The 20,421-nt window shown below is 59.9% G+C and overlaps 3 protein-coding genes across 5 annotated transcripts; 2 read left to right on the top strand and 1 right to left on the bottom strand.

The window, feature by feature from the left end:
• The first annotated feature begins 79 nt into the window (after positions 1 to 79).
• Positions 80 to 4,356, top strand: CCR10 (C-C motif chemokine receptor 10). Its single transcript, XM_082605222.1, has 2 exons — positions 80 to 3,023; positions 3,659 to 4,356. Exon 1 carries the CDS (start codon positions 1,507 to 1,509, stop codon positions 2,644 to 2,646), a length of 1,140 nt encoding a protein of 379 aa, XP_082461348.1. The 5' UTR covers positions 80 to 1,506; the 3' UTR covers positions 2,647 to 3,023; positions 3,659 to 4,356.
• A 491-nt stretch (positions 4,357 to 4,847) lies between these two features.
• On the top strand, positions 4,848 to 13,593 carry PLEKHH3 (pleckstrin homology, MyTH4 and FERM domain containing H3). Of its 3 annotated transcripts, none has more exons than XR_014292007.1 (13): positions 4,848 to 5,451; positions 7,444 to 7,499; positions 7,837 to 7,916; positions 8,014 to 8,205; positions 8,292 to 8,449; positions 8,561 to 8,681; positions 9,469 to 9,775; positions 10,361 to 10,568; positions 10,808 to 10,944; positions 11,237 to 11,369; positions 11,565 to 11,998; positions 12,300 to 12,491; positions 13,209 to 13,344. XR_014292007.1 is itself a non-coding variant. In XM_082605464.1 (13 exons), exons 1-13 carry the CDS (start codon positions 5,290 to 5,292, stop codon positions 13,380 to 13,382), a joined length of 2,370 nt encoding a protein of 789 aa, XP_082461590.1. In that variant the 5' UTR covers positions 4,848 to 5,289; the 3' UTR covers positions 13,383 to 13,593. The 3 variants fall into 3 exon arrangements, 2 of the variants coding, with proteins under 2 accessions (XP_082461590.1, XP_082461589.1); XM_082605464.1 differs by having other exon boundaries at positions 10,808 to 10,935; positions 11,565 to 12,023; positions 13,209 to 13,593; XM_082605463.1 differs by having other exon boundaries at positions 11,565 to 12,023; positions 13,209 to 13,593.
• Positions 13,594 to 14,488: 895 nt separating this feature from the next.
• On the bottom strand, positions 14,489 to 19,551 carry LOC309793319 (tubulin gamma-2 chain). Its single transcript, XM_082603797.1, has 11 exons — positions 19,283 to 19,551; positions 18,879 to 18,991; positions 18,508 to 18,675; positions 18,131 to 18,199; positions 17,713 to 17,792; positions 17,196 to 17,322; positions 16,089 to 16,175; positions 15,826 to 15,975; positions 15,253 to 15,405; positions 15,008 to 15,169; positions 14,489 to 14,884 (listed from the first exon to the last, which is right to left on the bottom strand). Exons 1-11 carry the CDS (start codon positions 19,329 to 19,331, stop codon positions 14,687 to 14,689), a joined length of 1,356 nt encoding a protein of 451 aa, XP_082459923.1. The 5' UTR covers positions 19,332 to 19,551; the 3' UTR covers positions 14,489 to 14,686.
• Positions 19,552 to 20,421: the final 870 nt, after the last annotated feature.

Here is a 20,421-nt window from a genome sequence, read left to right as displayed (position 1 = left end):
CTGTGCTGTTCCTGGTTCTCCGCTGTTCTCGCCTCTCCTTCCACCCTCTCTCTTCTCACCTCCCCCCTCCCCCAGCCTCTCTCTCCTGGCACGCGCCGCTTTCCCGGACCCCGCGCAAGCGCGCGCCTCAGCCCTACTGCGAATGGGCGGGGGTAGAGAGCCTCCCGTCGCCGGGAAATACCCTGAATAACCCGAGGCCGACAGGGACTGTGGCCGCAGGGATGGGGGAAGGGAGGCTAGGGCCGGTTAGGGGGTCCTGAAAAATCCAAGAAAAGGGAGATGGAAGAGGAGGGTGCTTGGAGATGGGGAGAAGAGTAAGTAAAAGAATCTAACATTTTCTGACAGCAAATTATGCTCCAGGCACCGGTGCTAGGCACCCTCAGCACCCTGTGAATTCTGCATTTTTACCTCACTCCACTTTGCAGATGAAAAAACCTGAGGCTCAGAGAGGTCAGAAAACCTACTTAAGATCACACAGGTGGCTAGCAAACGATGATATTACAAAACCCATTCTTTTTCTACTGGCACGGTAAAGAGAAATTATTTTTTAGGACGTAGAATAGGAAAGTTGGGTAAAGAGGGCCCACAGACCCTAATCCCCACCGCCCTCTTGGCCCTTCTCCCCGCCCCTTCCTTCCTGTCCCACTAGTTTAACTTCTGTCCCCAGTGGCTTTACCTCAGAAACCCGAGTAGCCAGAGATGGGGACTGAGCCCGCAAAGCAGGTGGGAGTGGGGGCAGGGGGGTAACGGTTACAGAGAGGGAGGGTAAGGTGAAGGGATGGGATTCCCTACCTAGCACCAGGCCTCTGCCATGCTATGACCTACCTAGGATGCCTGGAGACCTCTGGGACCAGGGGCCCTCCAGATAGATCGGGCTGGTAATGAGACGCTGGGGTTGGGGGACGGGACTGGGGTTGAGAGGGAGGATGAGCTGAACCTAGAGATCTAAGGTCCCAACTGAGCCCAGAAAACCTGAGCTCCAACCCTTACGACCCCCTTGTCATGAGTAGTTCAGTGCACCTGTACTGGAGGCTAAGAGGTGGGGGTGAGAAGGGGGGAAGGGAAAGGAGACATAGAAAACCTCTCCAGACCAAGCAAGGAGTCCAGGGACCAGGTCTCAGGCAAAATCTGCATGTGGGTGTTCTTCCAGGAGAGGGCGCTGCAGAGGAACTGAAGCGCTAAGATTTATTAACAGTACAGACACCTGGCCTATGGAGAGCACAGATGCTTCACATTCATTATCTTCCTTATTTCAAACAGCCCTGCCGGGTGGGCTAGTCAGGATCTCTAATCTCGACGTTATGTATTAGGCAACTGGAGAGCCAGAAAGAGCAAGTGATTCACTCAAGGTCACCGAGGAAGCTGGATGTAGAGGCAGGAGGGTTGCAAGGGAAGCCAAGGCCTGTCTGAGGGTGTGCTAAGAAGAGTGTGGAGAAAAGTTTATGTCTTCTCCCCGGGTACTGTACCATTGTACCTGGTCACACAGGAGCCCCCAGCTTGGAATGCATGTGTGGGAGGGGGAGGTGTGTGGTGGAGGCATGCCTCATAAGGTCTCACTTCTCATTTTGGCCTCCCCAGGTCTCCTGGGGCCCCTACTCCGGGGACGATGAGGAGGCATACTCGGCTGAGCCGCTGCCAGAACTCTGCTACAAGGCCGATGTCCAGGCCTTCAGTCGGGCCTTCCAACCCAGTGTCTCCCTGACGGTGGCTGCGCTGGGTCTGGCCGGCAATGGCCTGGTTCTGGCCACGCACCTGGCGGCGCGACGCGCTGCCCGCTCGCCCACCTCCGCCCACCTGCTCCAGCTGGCCCTGGCCGACCTTCTGCTGGCCCTGACCCTGCCCTTTGCCGCAGCCGGGGCTCTGCAGGGCTGGAGTCTGGGAAGTGTCACCTGCCGCGCCATCTCGGGCCTCTATTCGGCCTCCTTCCACGCCGGCTTCCTCTTCCTGGCCTGTATCAGTGCCGACCGCTACGTGGCCATCGCGCGGGCCCTCCCAGCTGGACCGAGGCCCCCGGTGCCGGGCCGTGCACACTTGGTCTCAGTCATCGTGTGGTTGTTGTCGCTGCTCCTGGCGCTGCCTGCTCTCCTTTTCAGCCAGGACGGGCAGCGAGAAGGCCAGCGGCGCTGCCGTCTCATCTTCCCCGAGGGCCTCACGCAGACGGTGAAGGGGGTGAGCGCCGTGGCGCAGGTGGTCCTGGGCTTCGCGCTGCCGCTGGGCGTCATGGCGGCCTGCTACGCGCTCCTGGGCCGCACGCTGCTGGCCACCAGGGGGCCCGAGCGCCGGCGCGCGCTGCGCGTCGTGGTGGCCCTGGTGGCTGCCTTCGTGGTGCTGCAGCTGCCCTACAGTCTCGCCCTGCTATTGGATACTGCCGACCTCCTGGCGGCCCGCGAGCGGAGCTGCCCCGCCAGCAAGCGCAAGGATCTGGCACTGCTGGTGACCGGGGGCTTGGCCCTCGCCCGCTGCGGCCTCAACCCCGTGCTCTACGCTTTTCTGGGCCTGCGCTTCCGCCAGGACCTGCGGAGGCTGCTACGGGGTCGAGGCTGCAGTCCAGGGCCTCACCGCCGCGGCCGCTGCCCCCGCCGGCCCCGCCTTTCTTCCTGCTCGGCTCCCACGGAGACCAACAGTATCTCCTTCTGGGACTACTAGGGCTGCGAATCAAGAGGAGGGGGGCGGGCTGAGGAAATGATTCCAGGGAGGGTAGTGGGAAGGGAGAGTAGGTGGGGGACACTGAGGAAGAGGTAGGGACATCAGGAATTGCTTCTGTACTTCGGCACATTAAACTGACAACATGGAAATGAGGGGCAACACGACAACTGTTACTATTTTTGAGTCACCGGCTTGGAAGTGACTTGCAGCAGGGCCCAGCTGGTGGGTCCCCCACGGCCCCGCCCCTTCGCACTCCGCCGCGCTTGGCTCTGAGTGGAAGGCGCTGAGAGCCTGGGTAGGGGTGAGGGGCTGCTGAGCCTGCTAAAGCTTTAGGCACTGACACCCCCTCCACCTTCACTCGGTCTCTGCCAACAGAGGTGAGGTGGGGAAGCTGCCAGGCGACGAGGGGCGAGCGTTCCTCCTGAAATAGTGTAAGAAAGAGCTTTCTAACAACCAGAGTGCTATCCAGTAATGGCTGCCTTAGCAAGTACCGAGTTCCCGGCCTCTGGAATGTTCCGGCTGAGGCTGTCGGGGACTGTGTGTGTGCCTATGCCTGGTGTGGGGGTAGGAACGGGGCCAGGAGATTCCCGTTTTGGGTAGGATTCGGTTACCACTCTACAGTCCCTTCTAAGGTTCGCTGGTGGATAGAAAAAAGTTACTTGAAAAGTTGCGTCGCAGTTTTTCGCCTTGGAGAAAATCCAAGGAGAGAATTCCAATTTGCAAATTTCCAAAGAGTGGTTATCACGGGCGGGGTGGGGGTGGGGTGACAGCCATTCTCCGTCTTCCTTGGGGACGGGGTCAGAGGGAATGTACTGAGCCTGCCCGAAAGAGAGAGGTTAGACAACTGAAAGAACTTCCCTGCAGGCAAGGGCCTGGGATCCAGATAGGGAAGAGAGTATATGGTGTGGTGTTTCCATCCCTAGGAAGTCTCAGCGCAGGCCACTCTCTTCTGGGGCGAGGGCAAGGCTGGGATGGCCTCTAAAGACATTGATTCCTGGTCTTTGTTTTACAGTCACGACAGGCAGGATGGTGTCCACGTGCGACAACTCTCGCAGTTTAATATCCGGTCAGCCAAGCTGCCCCGACCACTCCAGCCTGGAGTCTGGGGACCCAGGGCAAGAGGGGCGGAGCGTGGCAGGGATGTCTCCAGGGAGGCGCTGGCCTGTCGTCCCCGCCCTGTCCCGCCGCGCCCAGCTCGGGCTAGCCTTCCTTCTCGGAGTCTCCGGCGGCTGAGACCAAGAACCACGGCCTCCAGGGGCCAGGATCCAGGGAAGTCCCGGACAGAGCGCCGATCTTCAAAGGGTCCCACACGCCGGTCACTGGGGGCCAACCTGGAACCCTCCACCGGTGATCTCAGGAATCGCCGCTGAGTCAGCAACGCACGCGCGCGCCCGCGGTCGCCCTGGCCCCGCCCCTCCTCTGGCCCCGCCCCGTCCGCTTAGAGCCTTGGTTAACCCCTTCCTATACAGAACCGCAGGATAGTCACCCTGAGAAGCCTCCACTCCATTCGAAGACCACGGAATTCCCTAGAATCCGAAGTCACTCTCCCAACTGGAGTTCAGTGAGCTGTGCGCTCTACATTAGCTTTTATTTCCGGCCTTGGTCTGCACTATCCCAGAGTCTCTGCCTCAGCTTCTCCACCTCAAGAGGAGGTGACTCAGATCGCGGAACTGGACTCCTTCATCCAGGGGCGGAGGGCTACCTCTAGGGCTGTGCTTGGCGCAGGTAGCTAAGGCTCTTTCCTTTCTCTGGAACCCTGAGACGAGACAGGGGTGCAGAGGGCAGCAGTCGGAGCCTTCCTCTATGCCCTATGGGCACTTTGTTCTCCTAAGCTCCTGCTCGAGTGCTTTTAATTTGTTGGTTGGTGAGCCAAGAGTTAAAACAAGAGCCTGAAGGCGGGCTTCCGTGACGTCCCTAGCAGTCCGTGTCCGACCTCCGAAGCGGGGGCGTGGCTAACATCGCATTGCCCCCTCCCTCCTTATTCCCCTGCCCCTCCCCGCTGTCACCAAGCCAGGGACACATGATGCAACCCGCCGCGGTTTCAGTAGCTTGATTGGTGGCCGCGCCCGGCGCCAGGCACAGGGATTGGGCAGAGGAGGCTGTGACGAAAACTGGACACAGCCCTGTAAAGAAGGGAGGAGAGAAAGAAGGGGGGGGCCGAAGGGGAGGGGGTTGGGGAGGCGGGGTCCCGGCACTGTGCTCGCGCCCCTAGCGCGCCAGTCCCGGGGCTGCAGGGAGCGCAGCGCGCTCGGCCCGGGCCCCGGCCACCGGACGCCCTACCGGACACGACCCTCCCTGGAGCTTGGACAACTGCCCACCTCGGACACTGCACCGGACACTGCCCCCCACAGGGCTGGACACTACAACGGACACTACTTCCCAGCTCCGGACATTGCTCCCTCCTCCCCCACCCCCGCTTCCCCCCTCCCCCTCCGGGGGCCCAGACTCTGAGCCCCCCGCAGGCTCTAGCTAGCGACCCCTTGCACCCCAGAGCTAGACACCGCCTCCTCCCAGTCCCCCTCTCCCTTTCCCTCCTCCCTCCTCACCTTTCCCCCTGCTCGGGTCGGAGCCCCGCCAGTTTCTCCGACCCCCTGCAGCTCGGCCCCGGCTGCCCGCACCCCAATCCCCCGGCTGCTCGCCCGGATGCCTCTCCCCGGGGGATTGTGGTGGCTCCTCTGCTGCCGTCGAGGCTTTACTCTTCTGCACCGGGACTACGGGGACGGCGAGCTTAGCGGGGACGGGGACGAAGACGAGGACGAGGAGACCTTTGAGCTACGGACCCCGAGTCCAGCGGGCGGCGGGAGGGTAAGTCCCGGGGGGTTTGAAGCCTTGTCTCAATCCCTCTCACTACAACCGGCCGTCACGCCTGATCCTGCTTCAGACTCCAGCCAAACGCCGTGCTCTTGCGGACTGGGGACTCGGGAGACCTTTTTGCCTGGGGGCCAGAAGCCCCCGAGAGCTCAAGCAGCAGCCCGCCTCGGGATGTGCCTGTGGGCCTCGCGCAGCACGCTGGGCGCTGTCCACCTGCTGGGGGCCCTGGGGCAGGGGAGGCGTCACGCCTGGCCCGACCTGGCCCAGCCTCTCCCTTCCCCGCTGGGCCCGCGTCCCATCCCGTCTCCTTCCGCCTCCGCCAGCGCCGAGGAATGTGGCGAGGCCGGCTGGGCGGCTCGGACACCTGGGTCCGCTCCGCTTCCAATTCATAAGCGCTGAGCGCTGGGGCCAGATGCGGGAGTTCCCGCCGCGGGGACCTGGGCAAGGGGAAGCAGGCATCCTCAGACTGGGGTCCGTGGCGGGGACCCCATGGAGAGGGAGCTGGGGGCCACAACTCTCCGAGGACCCCTCATCATTACCGTGACACTCAGGGCCTCCCTGGTGAGGCTCCTGGGGAATCCCTGAGGGAATGGTGAGGGACACTCGGCTCCCGGGTTTTGTCGAATCTCCCCGTGGCGAAACTGAGGCTCTATTGGTGTGGGAGACCATAATCCCCTGACGTCCCCTCTCTGATGCCCCTGCACTCCAGCAAGCAAACTTCGGGCAATCAGACTCGCGTGTGCTGTGGCCGGGGTCAGGCTCCCTTCCCCCGCTCAGGGGTCCCCAGCAGGCCCGGTGGCTCAGTGCCCGGGTGGGGCGGGCTGCGCCGCTGGGGCCGGCGCCAGCACCTGGCGGAGGCGGAGGGCGGATAAATATAGAGGGGGGGCGGGGAGGGAGGGAATCAGGGGACTGCGATTAGGGGAGTTGGTCTAAGAGAGGGGTCAGCACCTGCCCTTATGCTGGTGTGTCTGAGTGCCCCTCTCAGACCCTCCAGAAGATAAGAGGATCTGCGCCCCCGAAGGCGCAGGACCCAGGCGTCCCCAAGGTTCCAGCCTGAGCAGGGTCAGCTTTGTGAACCACTGCCATTGCCTCCCTCATGCTCCACCTCCACCACCGCCCCCCTCCTCGGAGCTTGGGGACAGGTGTCCCTGGCCCCCTTCCCCCACCTCCTCCTCCTGACTTTAGCTGCCTGGATGCAATGGGACCATGGCACAGTTCCCTCCTGACCTGGCTCCTAGTAGGGTTTTAGGCCTTTCTTAGACCCCAGTCTACAGTAGAAGTTCCAGGGCACAGGGGGTGGTAGGGGGAGGGCAAAGTCCTGGACTGTACCTCCCATGGAGAGTATTCTTCAGCCTGGCCTGAGCCCCAGCAAAAGGACAGGGTCTTTACTTCCTACTGAGTTTCAGGGGTCCCTGTGGGAGGGTATAAGAAGCTCTTGGACAAAGCCCTATACCGAAAGGGTCCCTCTTCCCTTCATTCACCTCCGTGCCTACCGCCTGCCTGCCAGCCTGAACGCCCGCCAGCCAGTGAAGGGAAATGAGGAGGAGGGGGTGACTTCGACTGCCAGAGCAAGAAAGGACTTTATCCACCTCTCCCTCTTCACAGATTGGGAACCTAAGGCCCAAAGACTCGAAGGGGCTTGCCAGGGTTCCTCAGCAAGTTTGTAGATCCGAGTTAGCGGTTGAGCCGGTATTAGAACCCAGGTCTCCTGACTCTCTGCCCAGTGCTTTTTCTACTCTACCCCAACACCTGATTGCCTCTTTAAAGAATCACAGAGACCAGGCGAGAGTCTTGGCGTCTTAGCTTGGGCTGTTCTGTAGAGACTGGTGGAAGGGGCGAGCCCAGTGGCTTCAGCTCGCTCCGTCACAGTCACCATCCCACTCCTTGATTCCCCAATCCCCTGAGCAGCGCTGTCCTGGGCCAGAAGCCACTGGCATCCTGCGAGGAGGGTTCTTAGCCTGAGGGCCGCCCTGCCTGTTTCCCCAGGGCCCCCTGGATGTGACGCTGACTCAGCCTGTGAGGAGCGGGCCAGTCTCAGACAGGTGAACTCAGCCCCTGCGTCCCATGGTCTGGGACCCCCATCTTCACCGGCTTCCCTCCCGCGGTTGTGCAATAAGGGAAAGGCCTTACGCCGGACGCTGTGGTTTGGCCGGGGTCCCGGGGGGCGGTCCGGCTGGGGGCGCGGGGAGGAAGGGGGGGGTCCGGGCTATTTCTGGTGCGAGGTCAGAACGGCCCAGCGGTTCCCACAGCCTGGGGGAGGGGTGCCCAGCCCGGGGAGTAGGCACCCCTCGCGGTCTGGGGAGCCCTTAGAGAGGAGCCTCCTGGAGGCGGGGTGCAGGACCTGCAGGCTTGCCCAACCCTCGCTCCCTTCTTGCCCAGGCTGCAAAGCTGGGAGGAGACACGGAGCCTCATCCCGGAGAAGGGGCCGTCAGAAGACGACCCAGACGTCGTCGTGAAAGGTGGGGATCCACCTCATGCGCTCTAGAGGCCCCAATCCCAATCCTCCACGGGATAATGTCCTCTCCTGCGATCCCCTTTCCCTCCTTCTCCCCGCAGGTTGGCTGTACCGAGAGCCCCGCGGAGGAGGGGCGCGGCCCTGGTTGCCCCCGCGCCGAGCCTGGTTCGTGCTCACCCGGGACTCCTTGGACCAGTTCAGCAGCAGCGGGAAGGGGGCGCGGCGCCTCGGGAGCCTCGTGCTCACCAGCCTGTGCTCGGTGACCGGCCCTGAGCGCAGGCCCAAGGAGACCGGTGAGACCTCATGGGGATTCTCCTACCTCCCTAGGTAGCTGCCCCAGCCAGCCCTGATTGACCTCCGCGGCCTCTCTTTCCCCAAGGTCTGTGGTCAGTGACCGTGTCTGGCCGGAAGCATAGCGTCCGGCTCTGCTCGCCCCGCCAGGCTGAGGCAGAGTGCTGGGGGGTGGCGCTGCGCGAAGTGATAGCCTCCAAGGCGCCGCTGGAGACCCCCACCCAGCTGCTGCTCAGGGACATTCAGGTGCGAGGGAGGGAACTCCATGGAGAAAGAGGAGGGTGGTGGACCCATGAACTTTCTGGGTTCATGGTGAGCCCCCTTCTCCATCACTTTGATCATTTCCACGGCCTCTAGGAGAGTTGTGGGGACCCGGAAGCTGTGGCCCTTATTTACAGACGGAACCCAATTCTGAGGCACACTAGTGGGGCCCTGTATGCCCCACTCCTGCCCCTGCCCTACGGAGTCAGTGCCCCAGGTGAGTGGTGCCATGGCCCAAGTCCCTTGGATGGGGAATCTGAATGCCTCACCTGACAGGGATCTAGGAGTCCTCAGGGGGCCTACCAGCCCCTCATTTTTCAAAGGATGAAGATGAAACCAGAAGCTGAGCAGACTGATACCCAAGGTAGAGGGGGAGGAAAGCCAGCACAGAAAGTAAAGGCTCCCTTTGACCACCTTCTCTGGATCTCATTCTGACTACTGATGTTCCTTCATGAGTTTTTTATACCCTCTATTTTGTTCTTTCATTGTACTCTCAACACCATGGCATACCGCCTTTACAAGTGGTGGAAAAGCCACCACCTTGGGAGAATGTGCTGACCTCATCTAGTTATACCTCTCCCCAAAAGGGAATAGTGACAGGCCCAGGTCCTCAAGCTAGAGGATTAAGGGGAGCTGGGAGAAGAACCCTGGTTTTCTGACTCGCGGTCCAACCAGTTTTCTGGCCCGTGGTGGTAGCTGTCAGTACCCAATTACAGAATCTGAAGGTTGACCCTGTGTCCTTATGGTCCATCCCTCCAAGTTACTAACTCAAAGTGCAACCTTAGGGGATCTGGAGGGGGAGATTCCTGGGAGGCAGGGGTTGAATTTGGCTCTGTGGGGACGACTGCTTTCCCTTCACTCTTCCTGTCCTTCGCACTCTCCCCTCCTTGCCACCCCTGTCCCCTTACACTCCCTCTGACCTTCCCCTGGTTCACGCCTTCCTCCCAGGGCCCAGCTCTGTGTCCCCTCTCCAAACCGTCCCTCCGCCCCCGCCGTCCCCGCAGGTCCGGGCTACGCTCCCTTGCGCGAGGAGGCGGTGCGGCTGTTCCTGGCGCTGCAGGCCCTGGAGGGGGCGCGGCGCCCCGGGCCCCTGATGCAGGGTGTGCTCCAGACCTGCCGGGACCTGCCCGCGCTCCGAGACGAGCTCTTCCTGCAGCTGGCTAAGCAGACCTCGGGCCCCGCAGGCCCCCCCGGGCCTCCAGCTACCCGAGACCCCGCGGCCCTGCGGTACTGGCAGCTCCTCACTTGCATGAGCTGTACCTTCCGGCCTGGCGGACCTGTACGGGGGCACCTCCTGGGGCATCTGGAGAGGTGAGAGGGGAGGCGTGGGGGTAAGGCCAAGGCAAGGGAGCTAAGGGGCTGGAAAAGAATGGCAGGTCTTGCCAAAGAGTTTGGCAGATGGAGAACTTGGACCCAGACAAGGGAAGGGACTTGCCCCAAGGTCAGGGCTCTGCTAACATGCATAGTGCCTTTGTGGGAATTACAAGATCATACACCACTTGCGGGCGGAGGAATTACAAAAAGGCTCCCACTTTGGGCAGCGGAATTATTAAAAGGCTGTTTTTCTCGGAGCTGATGCAGTCCAGCGCCAGGGCTTTTAGGTTGGAAAGAAGAATGCGGCTGGAGTTTGGATTTCAACCCGAAGGAGGATCATGGAAACTTTGGGAAGTGGGAGGAGGCAGTAAGGAGAAAGCTGCCAGGGGCCTTAGAAAGTAATTCTGCTCCATACAGAGCATCGGGGTAGATTCAGAAGAGCTGGCCGCGCTGCCTTCAAGGAACTTAGAGTTGGAGGGGAGGGAGCCGGCGAGGCGAAATAAACTATAAAGTAAGAAGGCAATAGCGGGGAGGTGAAGGAAAGCCCTTGGAGCACTGACTCTCCAGTTCTCCCTAACCCAGGACTGAGCAGGCGCTCCCGGACTCGGAACTGGCGGAATATGCGCGCTTCATACGAAAAGCGCTGGGCCGGACGCGCGGCCGGGAGCTGGTGCCCTCGCTGGCAGAGATTTCCGCGCTGAGCCGACGGCAGGAGTTGTTGTGCACCGTGCACTGTCCGGGGGCTGGTGCCTGCCCTGTGGCCATAGACTCCCACACCACGGCGGGAGAGGTAAGACCACAGAGAAAACCCCTGAAACCTCAAACTTCCTCCCAGCTTCCCATGCCTGGCTCTCCTGGTGCCTGGGCCCTAGGGTTTGCCCGAGTCTGAGAGTCATCAGTTGGGTAACGGCTGTGTGTGGCGGAACTAAGAGACCTGAAAGACCCCTCCAGTTGGACCCCTCCAGAAGTACTGGCAAGACCCCTGCGCGGTCTGGGTCTGACTTTCCTCTTATGTTCTCACCCCTCCAGGTTGCTCGAGAGCTGGTGGGGCGGCTGGGCTTGACCCGGAGCCGCAATGCATTCGCGCTGTACGAGCAGCGAGGGGCCCAGGAGCGAGCCCTGGCCGGGGGGACTCTCGTGGCCGACGTGCTCACCAGGTTTGAGAAGTAAATGTCCAGCCCCAGCCCTGCTCTCCGTTAGCCCATGCGCCTCTCGGCTTCGGTCAATCCCTAAGCAAACGTTTACCGAGCGCCTGCCACTTGCACAGCACAGTAAATTTCACTGGTTCACAGATGGGTTCTTGTCCGCCGGCGGTTTGCAGTCAGGCTCCAAGGCTCGCCTCCTCTGTCCGTTCCGCCCGGGCCCCGCCCCAAACATCTGGCCCCGCCTCTTTCCCCTGGGCCCGCGCCTTGGGGGCCCCTGCTTCCCGGACGCATCGTGGCCTTCTTTATTCTGCAGCTTGGCGGCGGAGGAAGCCGGGCTGGAGGACCCGCCGGACTCCGGATGGAGACTGTGTCTGCGTCTCCACGGACCTCTGCACCCTGAGGGGCTGTCCCCAGACGGTCACGAACTGCCCTTCCTCTTTGAGCAGGTGAAGATCTCCGGCATTCACGCCCAGCGAAGACCCGCGAGCCTGAACCCCTCCCTTTCTGGGCCATCGCATTTCGTCGTTATGGCAACCCCGGGGGAGGCGGTGCTCGAACCCAGACCTCAGGTTCCACACCCCGAGGTGTCTTCGCGACGGTACCCTGCCGCTCCCGCGCTGATGACCCCTGCCTCCCCGTAGGCTCAAGCTCTGCTGCTGCGCGGCCGGCCGTCCCCGCCCGACGACACGCTGCGCGCCCAGGCGGCGCTGCGCCTGCGGAGCCTGCACCGAGACTTCTCCCCGCGGCCGCCCCTGCCGCGCCTGGACCGCTTGCTGCCCACCCCGGCCCCGCCGCGTGAAGACCCTCTCCGCCCGGTGCCCAGGCCTCCCCGCTCCGCCGCCCTGCTGGCCGGGGCAATCTGGAGTCCGGCCCTGGCCAAGAGGCGGGCGGAGCGGGCCCGGCGCGGCGGGGCCGGACGCACGGCGGGAAGCGTGGCCCGCGAGGGAGGAGGTGGCGCCGGCACGGCGGCTGCTGTGCTGGGAGGCTGGAAGCGGCTACGGGGCATGGGCCGAGCTGAGGCCATGGCTGCCTACCTGGCTCTGGCGGCGCAGTGTCCAGGGTTCGGCGCTGCTCGGTATGACGTTCTGGAGCTGAGCACGGTGAGGGGGAGAAGGGAGAGGGGGACTCTGGCGGCCCGAGCCCCACACCTTTGCCCCAGAGCCACAGGCCCCCACTGTGGGTCACTTCACTCCCTACACCCAGCACAGCTGCCCATCTCAAGCCCCAGGAGTCACTGGCCCTGGGGCCCTCACCTCTGTGGAGCTGTGGATTATGGGGGGGGGCCGGAAACTTCTTGCTCACAGCCATCTCCCCACACCAAAAATAATGCTGCAGGGTCGCCTCCTTCCACCCTGACTCTGCCTGTCTGTCTGCAGGAGCCTGGTGGGGGCGCTCCACAGAAGCTATGCCTGGGCCTGGGAGCCAAGGCCATGTCCCTCTCCCGACCGGGTGAGACACAGCCCGTTCACAGTGTCAGCTATGGCCGTGTGGCCGCCTGCCAACTAATGGGCCCCCACACCCTGGCATTGAGGGTGGGAGAGAGCCAGCTCCTCCTGCAGAGTCCCCAGGTGAGTGGGAAGAGGCTGTAGAAGGAGGAAGGAAGGGAAAGGATGTCAAGAAACATTTGTTAAGCACGGAGCGTGGGCCAGGTACAGCTCTGGACCCTGCGGATCCAACAATGATCAAAGACCGACTAAAGGAGCTTGCATCAGAGCCAGCGATCAGACACTAAACAAGGAATCAAAGACTTTTTTTCTTTTTTGTTTTCTAATTTTCTTGGCCACACCAGGCGGCACGTGGGATCTTAGTTCCCTGACCAGGGCTGGAACCCATGCCCCCTGCAGTGGAAGTGTGGCGTCTCAACCACGGGATAGCCAGGGAAGCCCCCTCAAAGACTATTTAAGACAGTGACAAATGCTATGAAGGGAAGGGTAGTGCGACAGGAAGTGATTGGAGGGGGGCCGTAGCATTAGGTAGGACGGCCAGGAAAGGATATGCAATGACAGTGACGCTTGAGCTAGACGAAGGAAGATCTGGGGGCACAGCGTTCCAGGTAGAGGGACTTGCAAGCGCAAAGGCCCTGAGTTGAGAATAACCTTAGGATATTATAGGAGCAGAAAGAAGCGAGTGTGGTTGGCACATTGTGAGGGAGGGAGGGCGATGATGAGGAAGGAAAGATTGTAGGCGGCAGCTCATGTAAGGCCTTGGGAAGGAGCCTGGGTGGAGGTTGAGGAAAAGGAGAACCCAGTGGCCCCTTGTGTACTCTGACCTCTGCCCTCCCTTAGGTGGAAGAGATCATGCAGCTGGTGAATGCCTACTTGGCCAACCCCTCCCCCGAGAGGCCCAGCAGTAGTCCTCCTCCATGCCAAGACCTGCCAGACACCTCCCCTCCCAGCCAGCACCCGGGCCTGGACGAGCCCCAGGGACAGTCTGGCTGTTTGGGGCAGCTGCAGGACTGAGCTTGCCAAGAGGTCACGACCTCCCTCTTGCCTCCATCCTGGACTTGGACTGCTCTGCGATTTCAGGGAACCATGGACCCTTTTGGCCCTGCAGGGACAGGGCACACCCCACACCCAAGGGCTGCAATGGGTGCAGACAATTTTCTAGTTTGTTTCTTAATTTATTTGTAGAAGAGAAGACACACACACAAAAATTGCTTATTTACACAAACCCTTTCTGTGGGAGTGTTGTCAGTGGGACAAGTTGGAGCCCCAGAGCTCAGAGCTCCACCTCCGGGGATGCCCACACTCTGGGCTTTTACCAGCACTGAGGGGAGTCTGAACACCACAGGGCTCCACCCTCTGTGACCTTCTGGATTTAACCTCCTCCTGGCCTGTATGCTGCCCTAGGGTGGTGGGTGGGACAGGCAGAGGACAGTTTTGGAAGCTGGCAATTACTCATCCTTCTTCCACTGAGTGGCATAGGGGTGGCCTCTTGGCATCCCTGAGGCCCGAGGACAGTGAGTCATCAGGACTGGTACTACCCAGTCCTACCCTGGTGTCTAGCTTCTGGGTCTTGGTTGGGTCCATCTTTAATGTGCCTACTGCTTTGGGACTGGAACGGAAGAAGCTTGGGGCAGGATCAGACCCAAGAACTTCTCTGGCACAGATAAAGAATTTATCGGGATGGGCTCAGCCCTACTTTTATCAGATTGGGCTGAATTAGATTGACTCCTGAGGATCTAATCGCCTTGTGCCTGGGAATACAGTCTTGGCTTTCTTGACCTGCTCAGAATGCTGCAGGCCGTCCTTCAGTAGCCTCTACAGCCTCTGCCCTGAGTGGAGGAGGCTGGGGCAGTATGGGCAATACTGATCCACCCTGGGGCAGGAGCTTAGGCACTGAGGAGACGGCAGATATCAGTAATCCTCTATAGTCGTGAGAGTAAGACTGGCTCCAGTAGAACAGCTTGGTTCTAGGTAAGGGATGCTCATGGAAACAGTGGACACACAAAGACCGGGACTAAGCTAGAGCAGGTAAAGGCCACCCTACCAACACATGCCTGGGAACTGTGAGGCACCATGGAGATATTTTTATTGTCCCCCATATTCACAGACCAAGGCCTGACTATATTCACAATGAAGCTTTATTACTTTATTAGAGCTAAATAAGCATATCAAGGGTCAGGCATGGAAGGGAGGAAGCAGGGCCAACTCCTGGGCTGAGGAAGAACCTAGACAGGTTGTTGGTGAGGGGAATTTGGACCAGAGGGGCCAGGCATGATGGGGGCTGTGCTTACTGTCCAGGGGGTGCAGTGGGGAGGAAGTCACTGCTCCTGGGTGCCCCAGGAGATGTAGTCTGGCCGCGTGGCTGCATGGTACTCATCAATAAGCTCCTGCACGACCTCCCTGGACCTGTCCAGCTCGTCAAAGTTCTCCTTGAAGATGTCCTCCTTGCGGAACTGCTCCAGGAAGGCCTCCCGCTTCCGCAGCTTGTCATACTGCTGGCAGGAACTTTCAAAGAGCTGCAAGAGATAGAAATCTCCAGGAGCCAGTGCAAGACAAGGGGTTGGAATGGATCTGGGGGAGAATGAGGAAGGTGGCTAGCGGAAGAGAGTGGCCAAAGAAGACCAGGAGGCTAGGCTCACCGAGGAGATGCTGGTGTGGTTGGCCATCATGAGCCCGCTGACCCTGTGGGCAGAAGGCAGGTAGGGCGACTTCCTGGACAGGGCCACCTGGATGCTGGCTGGGCCCCAGGGGATGAAGTTGGCCAACTTCCGTTCCCGGATCCTCTGCAGGCTCTTGTGGACCTGGGGTGGGCACAGGAGTGGTGGTGGTAGCCTCTCCTCTACCCCTGTGGGCTCTGGGGGTAGAACGAAGGGGCCTCACCTACCTGGGTGGGGTCCACCTCCCCCTGGATGATGTTGAGGATGGCAATGTAGCAGTGGTTGGTCTGGCGATCCCGGCCCGTGGACACCATCACGTTCTTGGGCTGCAGCAGCCTCCTCATGACATCCAGGACCGTGGTCTTCCTCACGCTGGCCACCTGAGGGGAGAGTGGCCACGGACGGGGCAGGCCAGCACTCAGGGCACAGTCGAGAAACGCATGGACAGAGAGCAGTAGGCAACACACGTCCCCATCAGACTCGGGGTAGTTTGGCCTCTCTGAGGAGTGGCCTTAGATGCAGGTCCACACTGAGCCTCTGCTGTGGGATCAGGGATCTCAGTGCTCCCGAGCTCAGCAAACTCAGGCCCTTGTGCAGGAGCATCAGCAGACCCCGTACAGCCTGGGCCCTGCAGGGAGCCACAGGCAGAGGGAAGAGGAGAGCACGTCAGCCAGGAAGTCGCCCAGCCTGTGCCAGTCCCTGAGCGCAGGGCCTCTGGGGGCTGCACGGGGCAGCTCCGGGGGCAGCAGGGAAAAGAGGAAGGCTAGTCAGGGCCTGCTGGGCCTGAGGGCTGCTCTTACCGACTGGTCCGTGGTGAGGGGTGTGTAGCCAGTCATGAGGAAGTGGAGCCGTGGTGTGGGAATGAGTGAGGCGATGAGGCCGATGAGGTCGTTGTTCATGTAGCCGGGATAGCGCAGGGTGGTGGTGCTGGCCGACATGATGGTGGACACCTGGGGACACGGGTGCCGTGTCAAGGGCCTTGTCCTGGGAGGCCTCCCTTCCCCAGATGGCACTCCGGCAAGGCGGGGTTCCAGTCCAAAAGAGTCTAGGAGTGAGGGCTCACCAGCTGGTTGATCTGAGAGAAGGACGGGTTCTGGATGTGCAGGCGGTCTGTGGCGATCCGGTTCAGGGCTGTGTTGTCCAGCACCACCTGGGGGGACAGAAGAGGGTCACGGCACCTTTTTGAGGAGAAAGGGGGCAGAGAAATAAGTTATTTGCTTAGTCCCCCTCTAAACTCCAACACTAGGAAGAACTCCAAAACTAGGAAGTAGGTGTGCTAATTTAAAGGGCAAGTACTGTCTCTGGGGCATCAGGAGACACGTTTCTACCACCCAGTGCATTAAACAAATATTTGATTGTCCAACATGTGCCAGGCATGGTGCCTAGAGAAACTATGGAGAGTAAAACAGGCATGGTCTTCCCCCTCACCACATCTGTAGTCTAGAGGAGGGAGACCGACATTAAATGTAAAACAACCGAAAAGTATAGTTATAGCCTGAAATATGCACAAAGGAATTTGACCTTGTCTGGGTGGTCAGGGAAGGTTTTGCTAAGAAAGTGACCCTTGGGCTGAGAACGTAAGCATGAGTAGGCATTAAACAGGCTAAGAGGAGCGGCTTCCCTGGTGGCGCAGTGGTCAAGAATCCGCCTGCCAATGCAGGGGGACACAGGTTCGAGCCCTGGTCCGGGAAGATCCCACATGCCGTGGAGCAACTAAGCCCGTGAGCCACAGCTACTCAGCCCGCGTGCCACAACTACTGAAGCTCGTGCGCCTAGAGCCTGTGCTCTGCAACAAGAGAAGCCACCACAATGAGAAGCCCGCACGCCACAACGGAGAGTAGCCCCGCTCACTGCAACTAGAGAAAGCCCGTGCGCAGCAATGAAGACTCAACGCAGCCAAAAATAAAATAATTAATTAATTAAAAAAAGAAAAACAGGCTAAGTGGAGACACGTGGGGTGGGGGCGTGTTATTCACTTTGCTGAGAGTCTTGCTGCCTAAAGGGACTACAAGAAACTTGGGATCAGGTCCTTATTTCATAATTTGGTCTACCAGGTATGGCTTTGTTGGTCCTCTGTTCTCTGGGCAAGGGCTTGGGAAGGGCAGGGTGTAGGTGTCTCTCTGGTCTGGGGAGGTCGACCAAAGCCCCCACTCCCTCCTCGCATGCTCACCACACAGTCTGCGTTCTGGGTCAGCCTCTTGAGCGTGAGCAGTGAGTTGTAGGGCTGGACCACCACATCGCTCATCTCATCCTGGTTGGGAAACACTGAGTATGTCTGCACCAGCTTCTTGGGGTACCTGGGGGTAAGGAAGAGGGAAAGGGGAAGGTGACACAGTGAATTGGAAGGACTCCCATCACTGCCCATCTCTATCTTCTCTAGGGATAACGGGCCATTCCTTTCCAAGTGCCACCAACGTCTTATACAGAAGGGATGAGGGCAGAACTGAGTCTTCAGAGCCGATAAGCCTAAAGCATCAACCCTCGTAGGTCCCCTTCTCCCTCCAGGCAAACCCCCCACCTGGGAGTTACTGCTTCCAAGATGTCCCCTGGGTGGCCAGGCTCTGTTCCTACCTATGACTCAAAGGTGGTAGTGGCAGGGCCTTCCAGTCCGAAAGAAAAAAGCGATAAAAGGGAAAGACATTACCCAGGGAAACAGGGCTAATGCCCTCTCCCAGACACAGGCTTACCTGTCATTCAGTCGCTCTAGGAGGTAGGAACCCAGGCCAGAACCGGTGCCCCCAGCGATGGAATGACACAGCACGAAGCCCTGCAAGGGAGGGATGGAGAGGCAGTCTCCAGGGATCTGGCGGAGAGGCTTCAGGCTTGTGTCATTCCCCACTGCCAACACGCTAATGTATCATGGCTTCCTCTATGTCCATCCAGACTGAGGCTCCTTGAGAAGGAAGGAGCTGATGCCATCCAGATTAGGATCTCCTTGAGGACAAGGACTGTACCTTATTTACCTCACTATCTCACACCTGATGCTCAGTGGAAGAGTTTTGAATTGAATTGCCCCCATCACACATCTGATCAGGCTACCTCCTGACCTTTCCCCAGCACTTTTCAGCTTCCTCCTCACCCCCACCCCCAGGGGGGCAGCCTCACCTCTAGGCTGTCACTTCCATCTGCTTCTCGGTCTATGATGTCAAAGATGTCTTCATGGATTTTCTCACCCTGTATAGAGACGTGAGGAGGGAGGATGAGGATGAAGTTTCTGGAAAGCATCTCTTTTCAGCACCAATAATTCTACTCTCGGACACTGCTGCCGCCTCAAACAGAGGGCTGTGGCCCTCCCCCCAGAAGTGCTACTTTGCAAATGGTTTGCACAAAGTTTGCATAAACCTCTCTCTGGCTGTCCCTCTTATTAGGGTAATCCCCTTGTCTCTTATTTATTGTCAGTGTGGTCAAATCCCCAGACTGCTTGTGCCTGCCTTGCCCCAGGAAGGGAACAACAAGAATCTCTGGGATGGCCACCTGGATACCTGGGAGAATCCGCTGGCCCAGTTGTTGCCAGCTCCTCCTCCGTGCTCTGACAGGTAGATGTTCTCTGGGTTGTAGAGCTTGGCATAGGGGGAATTGAGGATGGAATGGATCACCCGCGGCTCCAGGTCCAGCAGCACCGCCCTGGGGATGTAGTGCTCATCGTCTGCCTGTCAAGGGGAGTCCAGGATCGGGCCCAATAAGCTCGGGCCCACCCAGTCCTCCAGTCCTCCCAACTCTGGCTCCTGCCTGCCCTCCCTCTTCAAGCCAGCCGCCCCGGCTCCTCTGCCCAGCGGGTTCCCAGTACCAAGCCACTGCCCTTCCCTTCAGGCCCCCGGGCCACTACCGGCCCTGGCCAAGTCGCTGGGGGCACCTGGTAGAAAAAGACGTCCTTGCGGTCAGTGCCCTCGGTGGCGAACTCCTCCACGATGCCCTCGGGGCTGATACCATGCTCGGCGCACAGCTGTTTCCAGAACTCGAACCCAACTGGGGGGAGAGGAGAGACGCCTGGATCTGCTAGAGCCGTAAGGCCTCAGGAGCCCAGGGTGAGGCTCAGAGGCTGTCACTCTCAGAGGGTGGGCCCAAGAGTCTGGGAGCCGTGACAGCCGGGGGCTGGAGGCAGGGCTCTCGGTCTGGGGTCCGGGACTTGGTTCATCATGCGCAGTAGGGCAGGGGGTTCATGGAAGGGAAAGGGGGGGCTGGAGGATGCGAAGCCCTCGGGTGGGACCCGAAGGGGCAGAACCGGAGACTGGCTGGGCCCGGCGATCGTTCGCTCACTCTGGTTGCCGCACTGGCCCAGTTGCAGGGTGATGATCTCCCGGGGCATTGCTTTTCAGACGAGGGCGCGCCAGCCCGTCCGGGCCCAGCGGGAGTCACGGCAGGGACTAATGCCTGGCAGCCGGACGCGCAGGACGTGGGGAGCGCGCGCTCTCTTCGGCTTTTGACGCGGATGCTCAGTCTGCGCGTGTGCAGTGCGGGTCTCCCCTCGGCCGGCGGCCGCGGAGCCCAACCTGAGCATCTTCTCCCCCACAGCAGTTGCAGCTGGAATTCCGCACAGGCGCAGAGTGAGGCCACGCCCCCTCCCGCCCACCCACCCCAGCTCCGCGTCTGCGTAGTGAGACTTGCCAGGCCGCGGGGTAGCGACTGGGTGTGGGGGAGGGGAGGGGAGGGGAGGGGAGGGGAGGGGAGGGGAGGGGAGGGGAGGGGAGGGGAGGGGAGGGGAGGGGCGGGGCGATCCAGGTGTCTGGAGTCAGCCGCACTTCACAGGTAGGTGAGCGGCTCTGCCCGCTCTGCTAGGTAGAGGGGCTGGGTTCAAGCCAATTTTCTTCTTTTAAATTTCTATTTTTAAATTAAATGTACCTAACAAAGTTTACCATTTTAACCTTTTTTTTTTTTTTTTTTTTTTTTTTGCGGTACGCGGGCCTCTCACTGCTGTGGTCTCTCCCGTTGCGGAGCACAGGCTCCGGACGCGCAGGCTCAGCGGCCATGGCTCACGGGCCCAGCCGCTCCGCGGCACGTGGGATCTTCCCGGACCGGGACACGAACCCGTGTCCCCTGCATCGGCAGGCGGACTCTCAACCACTGCGCCACCAGGGAAGCCCCATTTTAACCATTTTTAACTACAATTCTGTGGGATTAAGTACATACACATTCTGCAACTGTCACCACCATTCATCTCCAGAACTGTCACCTTCCCAAGCTGAAACTGTACCCCCTTGAACAGTAACCCCGCCCCCATCGCCATTCTACTTTCTGTGTCTATGAATTTGACTACTCTAAGTAACTCATATAAGTGGACTCATACCGTTTTGTCCTTTTGTGTCTGTCTAATTTCATTTAGCATAATGTCATCAAGGTTAGTCCATGTTACAGAATATATCAGAATTTTATTCCTTGTTAAGGCTGTATAATATTCT

The sequence above is a fragment of the Mesoplodon mirus genome (genome assembly GCF_964341445.2).
Source record: "Mesoplodon mirus genome assembly, chromosome: 18".
NCBI lineage: Eukaryota > Metazoa > Chordata > Mammalia > Artiodactyla > Ziphiidae > Mesoplodon > Mesoplodon mirus.
The sequence above is the reverse complement of the archived record's forward strand: the minus strand, read 5'-3'. Positions and strand labels throughout refer to the sequence as shown.